Source organism: Dermacentor variabilis, chromosome 1 (genome assembly GCF_050947875.1).
Source record: "Dermacentor variabilis isolate Ectoservices chromosome 1, ASM5094787v1, whole genome shotgun sequence".
Classification (NCBI taxonomy): Eukaryota; Metazoa; Arthropoda; class Arachnida; order Ixodida; family Ixodidae; genus Dermacentor; species Dermacentor variabilis.
In genome coordinates, this window is record NC_134568.1 from 137,340,322 (window position 1) to 137,357,684 (window position 17,363).

General features: G+C 46.6%; 1 protein-coding gene across 6 annotated transcripts; it reads right to left on the minus strand.

The window, feature by feature from the left end:
* Positions 1-8,357: 8,357 nt before the first annotated feature.
* LOC142585216 (uncharacterized) lies at positions 8,358-16,902 on the minus strand. Of its 6 annotated transcripts, none has more exons than XM_075695804.1 (8): positions 16,647-16,883; positions 16,521-16,565; positions 15,217-15,258; positions 15,030-15,100; positions 14,818-14,883; positions 14,623-14,694; positions 11,309-11,513; positions 8,358-10,554 (listed from the first exon to the last, which is right to left on the minus strand). In XM_075695804.1, the coding sequence occupies exons 3-8, from the start codon at positions 15,228-15,230 to the stop codon at positions 10,542-10,544; spliced, it is 441 nt and encodes a 146-aa protein (XP_075551919.1). In that variant the 5' UTR covers positions 15,231-15,258; positions 16,521-16,565; positions 16,647-16,883; the 3' UTR covers positions 8,358-10,541. The 6 variants fall into 6 exon arrangements, with proteins under 6 accessions (XP_075551919.1, XP_075551908.1, XP_075551927.1 ...); XM_075695820.1 differs by lacking the exon at positions 8,358-10,554 and adding an exon at positions 15,576-15,644 and having other exon boundaries at positions 11,426-11,513; positions 16,647-16,888; XM_075695793.1 differs by having other exon boundaries at positions 16,521-16,887.
* Positions 16,903-17,363: the final 461 nt, after the last annotated feature.

The window sequence follows — 17,363 nt, forward strand, 5'->3', positions numbered from 1 at the left end:
CAGGAAAAGGCGACTACCGATTTCCCCCGGGTGGGTCAGTCCGGGGGTGCCGTCTACGTGAAGCCGAGGGGTGTGTTGCCGCCGCCGAGGGGCCGTAAAGGTCCAAACACCCGGCATTGGCTCAACCCCCAGGATCCCCTTTTCCCCGGACACGGCTAAGCCACGCACGGCTACACGCGGGAGGGTCCAACCCCCATGTGCTCGGGTACGTGGTGTCGCAACACACCAAACGCCTGCTGACGCAGACGCCCCTGCGGGCTTTCAGCAAAATAGGAGTTTACTGTTCTCACATTTATATCACAATTCCTTACAGCCATGTGGTTTCTCCAGATACTGTGAAGGCCGAGAAGAAAGAACATGTCATAAGGTACATGTCTAGCACTGTGCCTAGGTAACGAATACCATGTGCTGTTAATGGCAATTCTTTTTTAATAGTTCTTTGCATAATATCCCAAAAGAAGACCGCACTCCAACAGTCTAGAAAAACGTATTCTATAGTTTCTGGTTTCTTGCAAATTAAACAGTTCGCTCCCTATGGTAAGTAGTCCCCTTTCTTCTACCCATGTTTTCACAGGCAAGGTATTAGTATGTAGTTTAAAAAAGAGTGTTTTCACTCCCCCTGGTACAATCATTCGTTTCACACGTTTTAGCACATCTTTCCTTGGCCTTCGCGGTACATTATTCGATATAATGGTTCTGGGAACATAATACCTATTAAATCCGAGCTTATCCGCTCACGACTCACTGTAGCCAAATATTCTATGGAAAAGTGGTGGTTTAAAAATCTAAATGCTACGACCACCTCACGTAAAAATTTACTCGTTGCGTAACACCCACCCTCCCTAATTGAGACAACAAAGTTACGTAAGACATTGCTCAATTGGACTTGTATAACAGTTCGCAAGAAACTCAGCCATGAGTTCGATGCTTCAAAGCGGGACAAAAACGCATCTAGTGAATGCGGTGTTACCTAGAAACGTGCCGCAGAAAGTTATACTGCGGCGTATTTCGGTAATTATTAGCATGTAAATTACAGAAGTTGCAGTTAAACGCGTAGCAAAGTATGTTTCCGCTACATTTCTTCTGCGCTTGGCGCGCACGCAGACCCATCTTGCGGCAAACACAGAAGACCCCCTCCACACGCAATGTACGGCGCTGGATGGATGGATGGGTAGATGTTATGAGCGTCCCCTTTGGAATGGGGCGGTGGGTTGCGCCACCAAGCTCTTGCTACTATACTGCCTAATATCCTACCTAGGTTAAAAAAAACAAAAAACACTATGAACTACCACACCCAAATTTTCTGATCCCCTATTGCGAACTGTGCTTTTGTTCGTCTCCATTTTTTGTCGTTTCCCTACTTTTCTTCCACCAGTCCTCCAGTCGCCTCTTACTAATCCCTATTGCGGACATGTTTACATTTCCACTGCTCTCGCTGAACCCAAGGGCTTCAAGGAGACCAGTGGTGCCTCAATAAACATGCTCCTAGCTTTACTGCAGCAAGCACATGCTTCTTCCTTTTTATGTCTCGCTTTACAGGTGCGTGTTCTAAGGCATCCCGATCTCGCTTCAAAAAGTAATGAGCTTCCCTTTGAGTTATCATAAATTGTTTCTTTCCTGATTTTGTTTTTCCTCTTAAGTAGTTACTCATGCCAGGTTTCTTTTCCATTGCCGGCACCGATGAGATTGTTTTGGCCTCTCTGGCTTTCCGCTTGACGTTCTTTGTTGCTGTGTTGCCCACCCTACAGGCCGCATACTTGCTGGTAAGCTTCCTAGTTCTTTTCCTCCACTGTGAATCAATGTTTTTCCTGTACAGATACCTGAACACTCTCCCAGTCCATTTACTTTCTTCCATATTCCTCAGTTGTTCTTCATACACAATTTTACTGCGAGCTTCCCTCACTTCAAAATTAGACCAGCCCATATCACCCTGCACAGCTTCATTTGTAGTTTTCCCGTGAGCGCCCAATGTGAGGCGACCCACGGACCTTTGGTTCCCCATCGAGTCCCGATTGTACCCCTGATTTAAAGCAAACAACCGCATTTCCAAAAGTAAGTCCTGGAACCATTACACCTTTCCACATACCTCGGGGCGCCTCGTTTGTATCCCCACAGCGCTCTGTGCTTCACTATGGCTGCATTTCTCTTCCCCTTCATTGCTATTGTTTTTTTTTTCCTGTGTTTCCATATATCTATTGCCTTCGTTTATCCGTATACCAAGGTATTTATATTCTGTTACCCGAGGTATTTCTTGGCCCTGCATCGCCACTGTCTGTTCACTGTTTTCACTGAATACCATAACACCTGATTTTCTAACACTAAATTTCAAACCTAAATTGTTGCCTTCCTGTCCACAGATATTAGCAAGACGGTGCAAATCGCTGCCCCAACAGCTGGCGCGCCACTCGCCCGCTTCTAGAGGACGACCCCATCAAGGCGTCAGCCCCATAAAATGAAGAACCGTCAGCCCCATGATCGCGTCCGCCTTCATGGTGCGTCGCGGCCCGGCTGTCCGTGCCGATCACGACGTTTGGCTCGTGTAGATCGTTCCTCCTGAGACACCGAGTTCTTTAGTTCGTTCCGCTTGCTCAGGCGCACGTTTCGTCTTTGTGTGACTCAAGAGCATGCCAAGCAAATGAGTGGGTGGTGCGAACGGGGTACGATAACGCTATCGCGTTCCACTCTTGAAGGCGAAGCTTAAGCGTCCTCCAATTTTCGATACACATTTAACTTTCTAAGCAACTAGAAATTATTCAGATGTCGCCTGTCATTTTTTAATTTAGATTGTAAGTGAATAATATTCAAAACATTATCTACTATTAGTAAGTGAACATTTTGCTGGTATCAGTGCAACTACCGTTAGAATCCAGGTGGTGCTAGCGTAGCCTGCGAAAATCAGTCACGAGACGTTTATTTGAGCCGTTTATGCGCAGGCTTGAGAAAGAGCGAGCGCGAGAGAGAAAATCTGGGGGCTTTTGCCCCTTGAATGTATGACCATAGAATAAAGAACCAACTTTAGGTATGACTCTGCCTAGGCACTACGGAGGAGGTTTCTTCTGTGGTTTCCTAGGGCGTGTTCTAGGCATTTGTCCCTAGGCATTCCGGCATTGCGTAGTGGGGTCGAGTTTGTTTACGCTCGGACGCTAGCTGCCGGCACTGCGAAACAGCGGGCACTGCAGACGACCGATTTGGTGATCACTGTGTGTGTAGGGACAAGGTTCTGACTGGTGTTGTATAAGTCGCGGGTCGCTTTTTTCGTCGCGACGATAGATTGGATTTGTTACAAGCACTGCTCCAGGAGGGCACATGTAACCGGGAAACTGAGGCCTCAGGAGAGCACCTGAGGTTATAATAAAGTAGGCGGCGCAGGATGTCCAGGGCACCCAAGGGGTACCGTGAGGATCAAAGCTGGAAGCAGGGCGGCCCGTGGAGGCCGGAACGTGCCAGGGGGTGTTCGTATAAAAAATTGGCTGTGCGGACAACTGATCTTATACACACACCCCTGGCACCTGCAGGCCTCGGCGAGCCCCAACCCTGCACGGACCAGTCCGGGTTCTAGCTTTGGTGTCCCCGTTTCCGCTTTCGTGTCCTGTGGAGGCGCCGTCAATAATGCGAAATAATGACACGGTGTGACAATTAGTATAACATACAATTGAATAAATATGATTACGTCCGGCCGCCAACTTGTGACGCTAAGTTCAGCATTAATGTGCCCCGCGACTTCTGCAACACCAGTCAGAACTTGCCTCTGAAGGTACGTCGGAACGACATTCTCGCACCTGCGCTGCTGGTGCTGAGTCACTCATCGTCACCAGCGGCCTTTCAGCCACTTGCGCACAATTGACTCAGCACTCGAGCGCCGTAGGCGCGAGACAGTCTGTCCGACACAGCCATGGCCAAATCGGTTGTCAGTGCCCATTATCTACTATTAACATTATCTACTATTAGTAAGTGAACATTTTGCTGGTATCAGTGCAACTACCGTTAGAATCCAGGTGGTGCTAGCGTAGCCTGCGAAAATCAGTCACGAGACGTTTATTTGAGCCGTTTATGCGCAGGCTTGAGAAAGAGCGAGCGCGAGAGAGAAAATCTGGGGGCTTTTGCCCCTTGAATGTATGACCATAGAATAAAGAACCAACTTTAGGTATGACTCTGCCTAGGCACTACGGAGGAGGTTTCTTCTGTGGTTTCCTAGGGCGTGTTCTAGGCATTTGTCCCTAGGCATTCCGGCATTGCGTAGTGGGGTCGAGTTTGTTTACGCTCGGACGCTAGCTGCCGGCACTGCGAAACAGCGGGCACTGCAGACGACCGATTTGGTGATCACTGTGTGTGTAGGGACAAGGTTCTGACTGGTGTTGTATAAGTCGCGGGTCGCTTTTTTCGTCGCGACGATAGATTGGATTTGTTACAAGCACTGCTCCAGGAGGGCACATGTAACCGGGAAACTGAGGCCTCAGGAGAGCACCTGAGGTTATAATAAAGTAGGCGGCGCAGGATGTCCAGGGCACCCAAGGGGTACCGTGAGGATCAAAGCTGGAAGCAGGGCGGCCCGTGGAGGCCGGAACGTGCCAGGGGGTGTTCGTATAAAAAATTGGCTGTGCGGACAACCGATCTTATACACACACCCCTGGCACCTGCAGGCCTCGGCGAGCCCCAACCCTGCACGGACCAGTCCGGGTTCTAGCTTTGGTGTCCCCGTTTCCGCTTTCGTGTCCTGTGGAGGCGCCGTCAATAATGCGAAATAATGACACGGTGTGACAATTAGTATAACATACAATTGAATAAATATGATTACGTCCGGCCGCCAACTTGTGACACTAAGTTCAGCATTAATGTGCCCCGCGACTTCTGCAACACCAGTCAGAACTTGCCTCTGAAGGTACGTCGGAACGACATTCTCGCACCTGCGCTGCTGGTGCTGAGTCACTCATCGTCACCAGCGGCCTTTCAGCCACTTGCGCACAATTGACTCAGCACTCGAGCGCCGTAGGCGCGAGACAGTCTGTCCGACACAGCCATGGCCAAATCGGTTGTCAGTGCCCATTATCTACTATTAACATTATCTACTATTAGTAAGTGAACATTTTGCTGGTATCAGTGCAACTACCGTTAGAATCCAGGTGGTGCTAGCGTAGCCTGCGAAAATCAGTCACGAGACGTTTATTTGAGCCGTTTATGCGCAGGCTTGAGAAAGAGCGAGCGCGAGAGAGAAAATCTGGGGGCTTTTGCCCCTTGAATGTATGACCATAGAATAAAGAACCAACTTTAGGTATGACTCTGCCTAGGCACTACGGAGGAGGTTTCTTCTGTGGTTTCCTAGGGCGTGTTCTAGGCATTTGTCCCTAGGCATTCCGGCATTGCGTAGTGGGGTCGAGTTTGTTTACGCTCGGACGCTAGCTGCCGGCACTGCGAAACAGCGGGCACTGCAGACGACCGATTTGGTGATCACTGTGTGTGTAGGGACAAGGTTCTGACTGGTGTTGTATAAGTCGCGGGTCGCTTTTTTCGTCGCGACGATAGATTGGATTTGTTACAAGCACTGCTCCAGGAGGGCACATGTAACCGGGAAACTGAGGCCTCAGGAGAGCACCTGAGGTTATAATAAAGTAGGCGGCGCAGGATGTCCAGGGCACCCAAGGGGTACCGTGAGGATCAAAGCTGGAAGCAGGGCGGCCCGTGGAGGCCGGAACGTGCCAGGGGGTGTTCGTATAAAAAATTGGCTGTGCGGACAACTGATCTTATACACACACCCCTGGCACCTGCAGGCCTCGGCGAGCCCCAACCCTGCACGGACCAGTCCGGGTTCTAGCTTTGGTGTCCCCGTTTCCGCTTTCGTGTCCTGTGGAGGCGCCGTCAATAATGCGAAATAATGACACGGTGTGACAATTAGTATAACATACAATTGAATAAATATGATTACGTCCGGCCGCCAACTTGTGACGCTAAGTTCAGCATTAATGTGCCCCGCGACTTCTGCAACACCAGTCAGAACTTGCCTCTGAAGGTACGTCGGAACGACATTCTCGCACCTGCGCTGCTGGTGCTGAGTCACTCATCGTCACCAGCGGCCTTTCAGCCACTTGCGCACAATTGACTCAGCACTCGAGCGCCGTAGGCGCGAGACAGTCTGTCCGACACAGCCATGGCCAAATCGGTTGTCAGTGCCCATTATCTACTATTAACATTATCTACTATTAGTAAGTGAACATTTTGCTGGTATCAGTGCAACTACCGTTAGAATCCAGGTGGTGCTAGCGTAGCCTGCGAAAATCAGTCACGAGACGTTTATTTGAGCCGTTTATGCGCAGGCTTGAGAAAGAGCGAGCGCGAGAGAGAAAATCTGGGGGCTTTTGCCCCTTGAATGTATGACCATAGAATAAAGAACCAACTTTAGGTATGACTCTGCCTAGGCACTACGGAGGAGGTTTCTTCTGTGGTTTCCTAGGGCGTGTTCTAGGCATTTGTCCCTAGGCATTCCGGCATTGCGTAGTGGGGTCGAGTTTGTTTACGCTCGGACGCTAGCTGCCGGCACTGCGAAACAGCGGGCACTGCAGACGACCGATTTGGTGATCACTGTGTGTGTAGGGACAAGGTTCTGACTGGTGTTGTATAAGTCGCGGGTCGCTTTTTTCGTCGCGACGATAGATTGGATTTGTTACAAGCACTGCTCCAGGAGGGCACATGTAACCGGGAAACTGAGGCCTCAGGAGAGCACCTGAGGTTATAATAAAGTAGGCGGCGCAGGATGTCCAGGGCACCCAAGGGGTACCGTGAGGATCAAAGCTGGAAGCAGGGCGGCCCGTGGAGGCCGGAACGTGCCAGGGGGTGTTCGTATAAAAAATTGGCTGTGCGGACAACCGATCTTATACACACACCCCTGGCACCTGCAGGCCTCGGCGAGCCCCAACCCTGCACGGACCAGTCCGGGTTCTAGCTTTGGTGTCCCCGTTTCCGCTTTCGTGTCCTGTGGAGGCGCCGTCAATAATGCGAAATAATGACACGGTGTGACAATTAGTATAACATACAATTGAATAAATATGATTACGTCCGGCCGCCAACTTGTGACACTAAGTTCAGCATTAATGTGCCCCGCGACTTCTGCAACACCAGTCAGAACTTGCCTCTGAAGGTACGTCGGAACGACATTCTCGCACCTGCGCTGCTGGTGCTGAGTCACTCATCGTCACCAGCGGCCTTTCAGCCACTTGCGCACAATTGACTCAGCACTCGAGCGCCGTAGGCGCGAGACAGTCTGTCCGACACAGCCATGGCCAAATCGGTTGTCAGTGCCCATTATCTACTATTAACATTATCTACTATTAGTAAGTGAACATTTTGCTGGTATCAGTGCAACTACCGTTAGAATCCAGGTGGTGCTAGCGTAGCCTGCGAAAATCAGTCACGAGACGTTTATTTGAGCCGTTTATGCGCAGGCTTGAGAAAGAGCGAGCGCGAGAGAGAAAATCTGGGGGCTTTTGCCCCTTGAATGTATGACCATAGAATAAAGAACCAACTTTAGGTATGACTCTGCCTAGGCACTACGGAGGAGGTTTCTTCTGTGGTTTCCTAGGGCGTGTTCTAGGCATTTGTCCCTAGGCATTCCGGCATTGCGTAGTGGGGTCGAGTTTGTTTACGCTCGGACGCTAGCTGCCGGCACTGCGAAACAGCGGGCACTGCAGACGACCGATTTGGTGATCACTGTGTGTGTAGGGACAAGGTTCTGACTGGTGTTGTATAAGTCGCGGGTCGCTTTTTTCGTCGCGACGATAGATTGGATTTGTTACAAGCACTGCTCCAGGAGGGCACATGTAACCGGGAAACTGAGGCCTCAGGAGAGCACCTGAGGTTATAATAAAGTAGGCGGCGCAGGATGTCCAGGGCACCCAAGGGGTACCGTGAGGATCAAAGCTGGAAGCAGGGCGGCCCGTGGAGGCCGGAACGTGCCAGGGGGTGTTCGTATAAAAAATTGGCTGTGCGGACAACCGATCTTATACACACACCCCTGGCACCTGCAGGCCTCGGCGAGCCCCAACCCTGCACGGACCAGTCCGGGTTCTAGCTTTGGTGTCCCCGTTTCCGCTTTCGTGTCCTGTGGAGGCGCCGTCAATAATGCGAAATAATGACACGGTGTGACAATTAGTATAACATACAATTGAATAAATATGATTACGTCCGGCCGCCAACTTGTGACACTAAGTTCAGCATTAATGTGCCCCGCGACTTCTGCAACACCAGTCAGAACTTGCCTCTGAAGGTACGTCGGAACGACATTCTCGCACCTGCGCTGCTGGTGCTGAGTCACTCATCGTCACCAGCGGCCTTTCAGCCACTTGCGCACAATTGACTCAGCACTCGAGCGCCGTAGGCGCGAGACAGTCTGTCCGACACAGCCATGGCCAAATCGGTTGTCAGTGCCCGCTGCACCTGTTAAGGCGTATGGGCGTAAGCCTTTAGTGGCTCATGAGTGTCTCGGCGCAGTCCATGGTGGACGCAGGAAAGCGGTGATCACTGGCGAGGGGAGCAAGGAGAGGAGGCGCCATGCCAGTAGCGCTGTGCGAGTGGGCGTGGGGGTGCGCGTACATCGGCGACAAACCTTGCGTTCTGGCCATATGGCTGTGATTGCATCCCATGCTCGCGGCCACGGCGGCGTCCGTTCGCAGAACAGTTCAAACAACAGAAACAGAGGCAGTCATAGATAGACTTTTGCTTATCGCAGTTTAGCTCAGCTAAGGGCCCATAGATTTTTTTTTTTTACTGCGGCGGCAGCCAGCGTCCAAGCGCAAAGTCGACCCCTCAAACGCCTAAAAACTCCTCCATAGTGCCTAGGCAGAGTCATATATATGGCGGCGAGGAGTTACGGAGTCGCCATCTATCGGAAGCGCCTCGCTGGCGTAGTATGAGGAATCACGCGGCGCGCTCCTCATACCCAGACAACACACTGATGACCTTTGGATATCACTGGGATTTCCTGCTTAGGAGGTGTGGGATGTCCCTGGGATGTCCCATACAAATCCCCAAATCCTCCTAAATGAGACAAAAAACGACATCCACAGGATCATCCATTATGTGTCCTCTCCGGGACATTCTGGGATCATATTTGGATATCCACAGGATGTCCATTAAATGTGCTTTCCGGGACATTCAGGGATCACAGCTGGATGTTATATATTTCGCTGTTCCTAGAAATTACCAGTGCATGCAGCATTTAAAGGGCAGGTACCCATAAATACAAAGAATTATCTTTTTGAAAGTTCTACATTTTTTTCGAACACTTCTTCACTTCAGTCACCTTCAATGTATTCTTCCCGAGATGTAATTCTCATTTTCATAGTTTTTCCCAAGACTGCAGGCTTATGGCTTTCAGTGGTTCTGTTGTTTTCCTCTTTGTTTTTATATTTACCAAATATTGAGAACACTGGAAACATTGCTGAGGGGGCAGAAGCACATCCATCCAGCTACACGGCAATGGGTGTGTGTAAGTTCCCAACATAAAATGGACAACAATGGATCCTGCCCTCCGTGTTTCAATTCCAAGCCTGAAACAAGATCTTGAAGACATTTTCAGGATGAGGAAAAGGTAAAGGAGCAAATGACAAAAACACTGAAGGCCATCATGCTGTAACAGTTCTAGAACAGAATTAAATAATAGAAAAAGTAATGTGACAAGGCAGTGAATTTAGGAGTACACTGAAGACGGGTGAAGTTTAGAAATGCTCTGACAGAAAAACGAATTGTTAAAGCAGTTAGTATTTTTAGATTTTTTGTAAATACACGACACTAATTTTATGTTGGACAAGGCACTATAAATTAGACAGCAGTTCACGACAGTTGAACTTTGGAAATTTTTATTTTTATTGCACGCTTCCCATATGAAAGATGAACACATATGTAATTTAGTCACATTCTCCTCACAGGACCTATTAATACAAAGTTTAAAATAATATTTTGTGTTGTTTCCTGCGCCCAAGAGAAATTTTGATTTCCTGGAACCTAATTTCTTTACTGGTGTGCACAGCCTGCATGCTTAACTTTCATCTAGTAGTGCAGAATTCAAAGTTGTATTTACTTGCTAAGATGCTTTTGTGTACATTGCTGTGCACTTTTTAAGCATTGTACAACAGTGTTCCCAGTTACACCAATAATGCATTTAATTAGTCTTAGCTCTGCTCTCTTAACTCTTAATCCTACACTGCTAGAAGAGAGTTAAGCAGACTGTGCAAGCTGTATGCACCAGTAAAGAAATTTAGTTTCAGGAAATAAAAATTTAAGCTAGGTACAGGAAACAACACATTAAGAAAATGATGGTGCTGAATGTGGCAAACGGCAACATTAAAAGGATGAAGCAGTAGTGAAAAAAATATGTTCATACAGGCCATGCAGAAAATCTGCAACAAGAAAGCCGACTTCAGCATGATCACATTCGGCAGCGAAATCAACAAAATTATATTTTTTGAGCAGCAAGTCACTTCGCAGCATGGCGGAACCACGTCATGGCGGCCCTCTCAACACCCTTTAGGGTGGCATCTGGATGTCTGATGTCATTAGTCAATGTGCCTGCATGCATGACCAAATTATCCTTTCTATAAGTTTTGCACACCACACAAAACTTGGACCAGTATATACTCTACTAAAGAGATAAAACTAAATACCAGCACTAAACTTAGCAAAGTGTGAATAAAAGGTGTATAAGTCATAAGCTGTTACAATGTCGTACATTATATATATTTTGCCATGGAAAATCCATCTAGTTAGGCAATAAAGGATCAAATCTGCCAAAGCAGCATCAATACAGTGAGTATATTGCTTGACACTAGATTTAAAAAGAAGTAAGTGATGTCAAACTTACTACACCTAACTCACCACAACATTAGCTTGCACAGATTGAACTCAGATAATTTTTCCCCCTTCATGTTGGACAGCCAAATGCTTCTCTTAAAAAGGAACAAAAAAAGATACAGCTATAAAGATAAATTGTGATTCAGTTAACATTGAAAGTTTTGCAACCTAAATGAGTTCTTGGTAATAGAAAAGTGCTAACTGGCTTTTACTTTTACTTATATTCTTTAAAATTGTCATAGACAGTTAATGTAAAATCCTACAGCATGTCATGAATGAGACTTAGTGTCATAAGTAACATCAGTATCAATTTCTGTCTTGTAACTAAAGCCCACTGTAGTTACAAGACAGGCAATTTCACACTGAGCCTAGGCCATGAAGCAACATGATCAGGGAGTGGAGCACTGATTAAAACATGCTTACAGCCATAAAATGGGCAAAATTACAAAAATAGACGAAGAAGAAAAATTACCATCTGATGTCGAGCTTGTCTGTCTGTCTCAAGCTTTTTGTCATAGTCAAGCACGTCTGTCGCATCCGAAAAAGGCAAATCAGGGAGGTCACAAGGTTGTAAGGTGCACTGTTGGCATTGCTGAGCAGCTCATTAAGGTATTGTGATTGGGCCTGCTGGGTCTGCTTAATACCACTAAGTATCTGTAAGACCATTTCCATGAAGGCTACAAAAAATAAAAAAGAATAATGGCATTAGTATTATGTAAATTTTCATTTCAGCGCCATTTGCACAATGAAAAATTACCACATTTATTCGAATATAGGTAGATCTTCTTTTTTCGAAACTTTTACCCGAAATTAGCTATCGACCCTATTTATGAACACAGCTAGCCAGAGTACCAAGCTGAGTTCCACCATTACGCCTGCCACAAGGCCAATCTCGAGACTATTAAGACTGGCTTTAAAGAATGCTGCATATTTAACGCGCTCAATGGTGCACGAACATCATTTGGGACGCCAAATCCAGCGAGAATGTCTTCTCTGCCAGTTCAGACGATGTTACAGCTTGTGGTATCAACTAACGAGATTTAGTAGCCGAGCCGTAAATAAAGGTGTGTCATGGTCAAAGAGTTACATTTTTCTAGAAAGATATAGGTCTACCTATATTAAAATCATATTTTAAAAATTTTTCAATGAGTTTACTATATAGGGGTGAAGTATGTCAGTATTCAACCTATTTTTGTGTACATATGGCACTTGATGAGGCAAAACTTGGAAAAAAGAAACAGTGATGAGCACTACTAAACGTACTATCAGGCACAGTTGGAACATAAACAGCGGAGCACATGCCTTCTTTATAGTTTTCGTCACCTAGCACTGGCCTTGTGATAACAGTGTGAGTTAGGATTCACGATTTGTACAATGCTGCAGCCACGCCACAGACCACAAGTGCTTTTCTAAGTCACCGCTTGCACGCTAGCAACCATCGTAGCTCGAATGATGGGGCGCACTCCTAAAGGTGGAAGAAGCGATAAACTGTGCCACTGACTCATGGCGGTGTCACTCCAACACGATGACATTGAGAAAAGGTAGTGTGCCAGCAGCAACATACAAAAGCTTTTCTTACATGCTGCATAGCTATGCCATAGGGTTGGCTAATGAATACTCAGGCTCACACCATTATCGTGAAGCAAAAGCTAGGTGAGGCAAAGTGTATAGAAGCTATGCACTTTGCTGTTTGCGTTTCAATTTACACAGGTGAAGAAGGGTAAAAAGAAGGACACCAACCACTGAATGAATATAAGAAAAGACGTTGCGGCTCCCCTGACGGGATCCTTGTTCACAATGAAATCAAGGACGTGCAATAAATGTTTATATGGCTTTAAAATATGACGTAAGCAGCGCGTGTAGATGGGGGGGAGGGTTCAGCCATTCCGGTTGAAGGTGCTATCTGTCATTTGGATTAGAAGGGATTCCAAGTGGTGTCCTGACATCAAATTTTTTTTTCGTCTTTTCTTATATTCATTTAGTGGTCGGTGTCCTTCTTTTTACCCTTCTTCATGATGCCTCCCGACCAGACAGGCTTCCGTCAAAACCTCGACTTCAATTTACACAGGTACATATAGCAAAAGTGAAAGAAACATATTATTCAATTACACAAGCTTAAGAGATGGAGCTCTAAGAACTTGCTGCTTATCATTTACACTACAGCATTCAACAGGGAACATGTGAGTGCATGCTGAAAAATAAAAATGCAGATATATTAATGACTGGACAGCCAGCAATATTGCAAGAAATTCTGAACCTGTGCTTTTTAGTATGGCTTCATGACAGAAAGGCAGAGTGACGAATGGGACGAGAAAAAGAGAATAGGACTAAGCACTGGCTCCTATCAAGCGCATTTATTCTGCAACCGCAACATATATGCTTTCGAAAATCAAAAAGTTACTAAAAAATCGCCTAAAAACCAGACATGTGTCCTTAATGAAAACGAAACGGGCATATAATCTCTTAGTCACGGAAATAGCCAATTTATTTTTCGATCAAGGGAACTATGCATCACTGTGCATTGCAAAGGGCATTCATGTGTCAGCTCACTTCTTGCTGCAGTGGCTTAGCGGCTACGGTGTTGTGCTGCTAAGCTTGAGCTCGCAGGTTCAATTCCTGGCTGCCACATGCACATTCCGATGGGGGCAGAATGCAAACATGCTCATGTGCCATGCACTGGGCGCATGCTGAAGGACCCCAGGTGGTCAAAATTATTCCCGAGTCCCCCATTACGGTGTGCCTGGCTCATAATCACATCTTGCTAGAGGCATGTAAAAAGCCAGAATTAAAATTTTTTAATGTCAGCCAGCGGTCAGTTGCCTTGACTGACAAAAAAGTTGGCTATCTCCATGACTAAATGATTGGACACGTCATTGTCATATTGCTGTCGTGATGCCGTAATGGTAGTTCCACCTTCGTCATTCTATCATCATCCGACTCTTGCTATGCCGTCATCACATCATCATAATCACATGGTTATCATCACACCATTGTCATCCCTCTGTTGTTTTCCATTGTCATCACTTCAAACATGTCATCTTATTGTTGTTGCCATCGTTGTTGCCGTACCTTCATCACAGTCGTCGCCCTGCACTTGCATCATCCCATTGTCCTCATGCTGTAGTCATCACATTGTCGTGATTATACCATAGTCATCGTTTCAAAATTGCCATCACCTTGCCGCCATGGCGTTGTCGTCATAATACCTTTGTTGTTCTATAGACGTCATACTTCATCATTACGTCTTCGTCACACAGTCTTCATTATGCCGTCATGCTCACGAGCAACCTCGCCAAGTGAGTGCTATAACAAAGTGGGCTGATACCGGGGACACCATATGTCGCCTATAGCCAAAGCAACGATAGTCTCAGAATGGCCACTGTAGATTTTAAATGAATGTGGCTTCAGCAATGTCGTGTGCTGCTATACTGCTTGAATGCTAATCACATTACGGTCGACAGTCATCATGAGATGGGTTCTGCCATAATTTTTGTCATGAAGCTGCAAGATAACTAAATAAGACAGCTTATTTAGGGCTAAGGGCATTACCCTCTGTTTCCAATATATTACAATGAACAACAATCTAAGTTAGTGCTAATGGACTATCACGAATGTGAATGGTACATATAGAATACAAAAGATAACTTGTCTCAAGTAAATATTAAATGAGAAAGCAAGACAAATCAGTCGTCACAAATAAAATACTGAAAATTTCACTTTAGTAACAGTAAAACCCAACACTGAACCCTATTAACTATAACTATTAATAGAAGGTGGACGACATACCGAGCACTTGTGGACCTGCGTGTGACCTTGTAGCTCCAGTCAGATATGTCGATACCGGCCTGTACGATGAATCTGAACATAAACGACACCACAGGTTATGCTACGCCTGACTACAGTGCATTAAATGTCCAAAAACAAAAATTATAATCACTGAACAACGCCAGCATAAAGATTTATATTACATGCGGGACATACCAAGAGGTTGCAACTCTGTGAAGCTGGCAACTTCAGCATGTGTTGAAGCAGCCCTGCATAAAGCACCTGAAACAAAGACGGAAGAGAATAGTTACATACATAGGCTCAATACGCCTGAAGTAGGCAAAGAATCTTAATTGCATTAAAAAAACTAAATATCAAGAGCTACAGCACCATAACAAACACAGCAATGCGATATCAAAATGACACACCAAGCACATGTGGTTCTGTGTGTGGTCTTGTAGCTCCAGCAAGGGGTGTGGATACTGTGTGTATGATGAACCTGAACATATAACAGACCACAGGCATTTGACCATAGCTAATAAATGTACAAAAAATCAAAAAGTGGAAACAATGAATGACAACAACATAATGATGCATATCCCATAAATGACATACCACAACATTTGCATTTGCGTGAATGAGCCGGCAGCTTCCGACCTGTGCAAAGCATGTAAAACAAAACACCATAGATTAAACTCCACCTGGCCACAGAATGCATAAGCAAAAAGCAAAAATAGAACAGCATTAATAGAACATAACATTGCATATGAATTGCACACCGAGCACATGTGGATTCGTGCGTGACTTTGTAGCTTTAGCAAGAGATGTGGATACTGGCCTGTAGGCTGAACCTGAATGTAAAGCAGACCATAGGTTATGCTCCACATGACCATAGCTTAATAAATGTACAAAAACTAATACTAGGAAAAGTGAATGACAGCTGCACAAAGATGTATATAACATAGGTGATTAACCTTGAGTTTGCAAGTCTGTGTATAATCTTGGAGCTTCAGCGTGGGTAGCTACAGACCTGTGCACAGCATCTGAAACAACAGACACCATAGCTTACACTCTGTTTGATAGGAGAATGCACAAGCAGACAAAAATTTAGATATACTACCTGAGACCAACAAAACATTGAACGTGCCAATAAACTGCATGCATGACACACAAAGCATTTGTGTCATGTCCTGTTATGTCTTACGCTGATATTCATTCAAAAAAGCCTCAGTAGCTTGTAAGTGGTCTTAAATTTTTACAAAACGTGCGGAAGCTGGGATGGTGGGCCAAGGGGGTATTCTGTAAGTGTCCACACCCCCTCTCCCATGATCTGTACAATGCATCTTAATCATAATATGCAGTGCTCCAGTGCACAAGTGTGGTACAAAGCAACATTAAACTGCTCCATTGTCTCGGGTCTTCTTTCAATGAAGCAATATGTCCAGTTCTTTCAACAATGTGCTTGTGCTACAATCCGTTACGGTGTCCTGCTCTGTAACGCTTCTGTGGCGCCTGTCAAGCACGTTGTCGAGTTCCAAGGGAAAGCTGTGATTGCTAAATGTATGCTGTCTCCAGACTGGTCCACATCGAAAAATTCCTGCGCACCGCCACAAATGCCGCCACTGGCTGAAAGGAGGTGGCAGCGACAGCAGGAAGATTCCCTGCGTTAATATGTTCGCCTGCAGCTGCCAATATTGCGCGCACATCGGCCTGCACGGCTTGGCTGACGCGACGGTAGGCAGTCGCTATCGACATTGAAGCCATGCTGACGTTGTTCAGATTCTCAATCGCCAGTAAATTGACGTGTGCGTGCTGTTTACGCGAGTGACATTGAGTGTATTGAGACATTGGACTGCACTTTAAAAGAGGCGGACTAACGCTACGAACATGGAGGAATGAAAAATGCGACGATAACTTACTTTCGTATTCGCTTTCCATGGCGCGCTTCCCGCCAACCGTAAGCTCTGAAGGTGAAAAACAAGGCCATCATACGTATGTCCGCTGGCCAGACTGATCAGAAACAGTTAGCAAATGACAACACTTACCTTCGATTGAAACGCAGACTGGCTCCACGAGCCCAACTAAAAACTTACTTGAGAAAGCGCGCGAAACCCCGAACACGGAGCCCACGGGAGAAAATGCGAAACCATGGCAACAAAGCAGCCATAGCCGCCATGCCGCATATTGGCCTCGAGCTCCACCACTGGAAAAGCTGGCGCCACCGTCCGCGTGACGTGCTATTAGGGATCACGTGGACATAGCGGCCGCGTCGGCTGCTTCGGGCGCGCCGAAGCGAGCTGAAAACGAGTTTAAATTCCCTCGTAAGCTGCGGTCCTAATTTAGTGGCGAAATTTTCCCGCTTCGAGTGTCTCCTTTACAACGCTTCAAAGCACTACAATAGGTAGTGGCTGCCTTTGAAGGCGCGCAACATGGTAGGCTACTGCTCGGTTCCGCAGGGCCGGACGCACGTAACGGAGGCCGGTGTCAGCCTTATTCACACGTAGCCGCAGGACAAGAAGCTGCGTGAAGCTTGGCTCGCGAAACATAAAACCGGCAAACAGTCATCGGCTACAACTCGGGTATGCAGGAAGCACAGACGCGAGGAAGATTTCTGCTACGTCGCCCGGTCTGCGATGTTCTGAAAACGCGCACTGAGACGCTCGCCCGAGTCCGCTGCCCGACTAATGTCATGACGGTTTGGTCTATGAACTTGTCGATGCTATAGATGCTCGCAAGTTCAATGGAGTGGAAAGGCAGCGGTA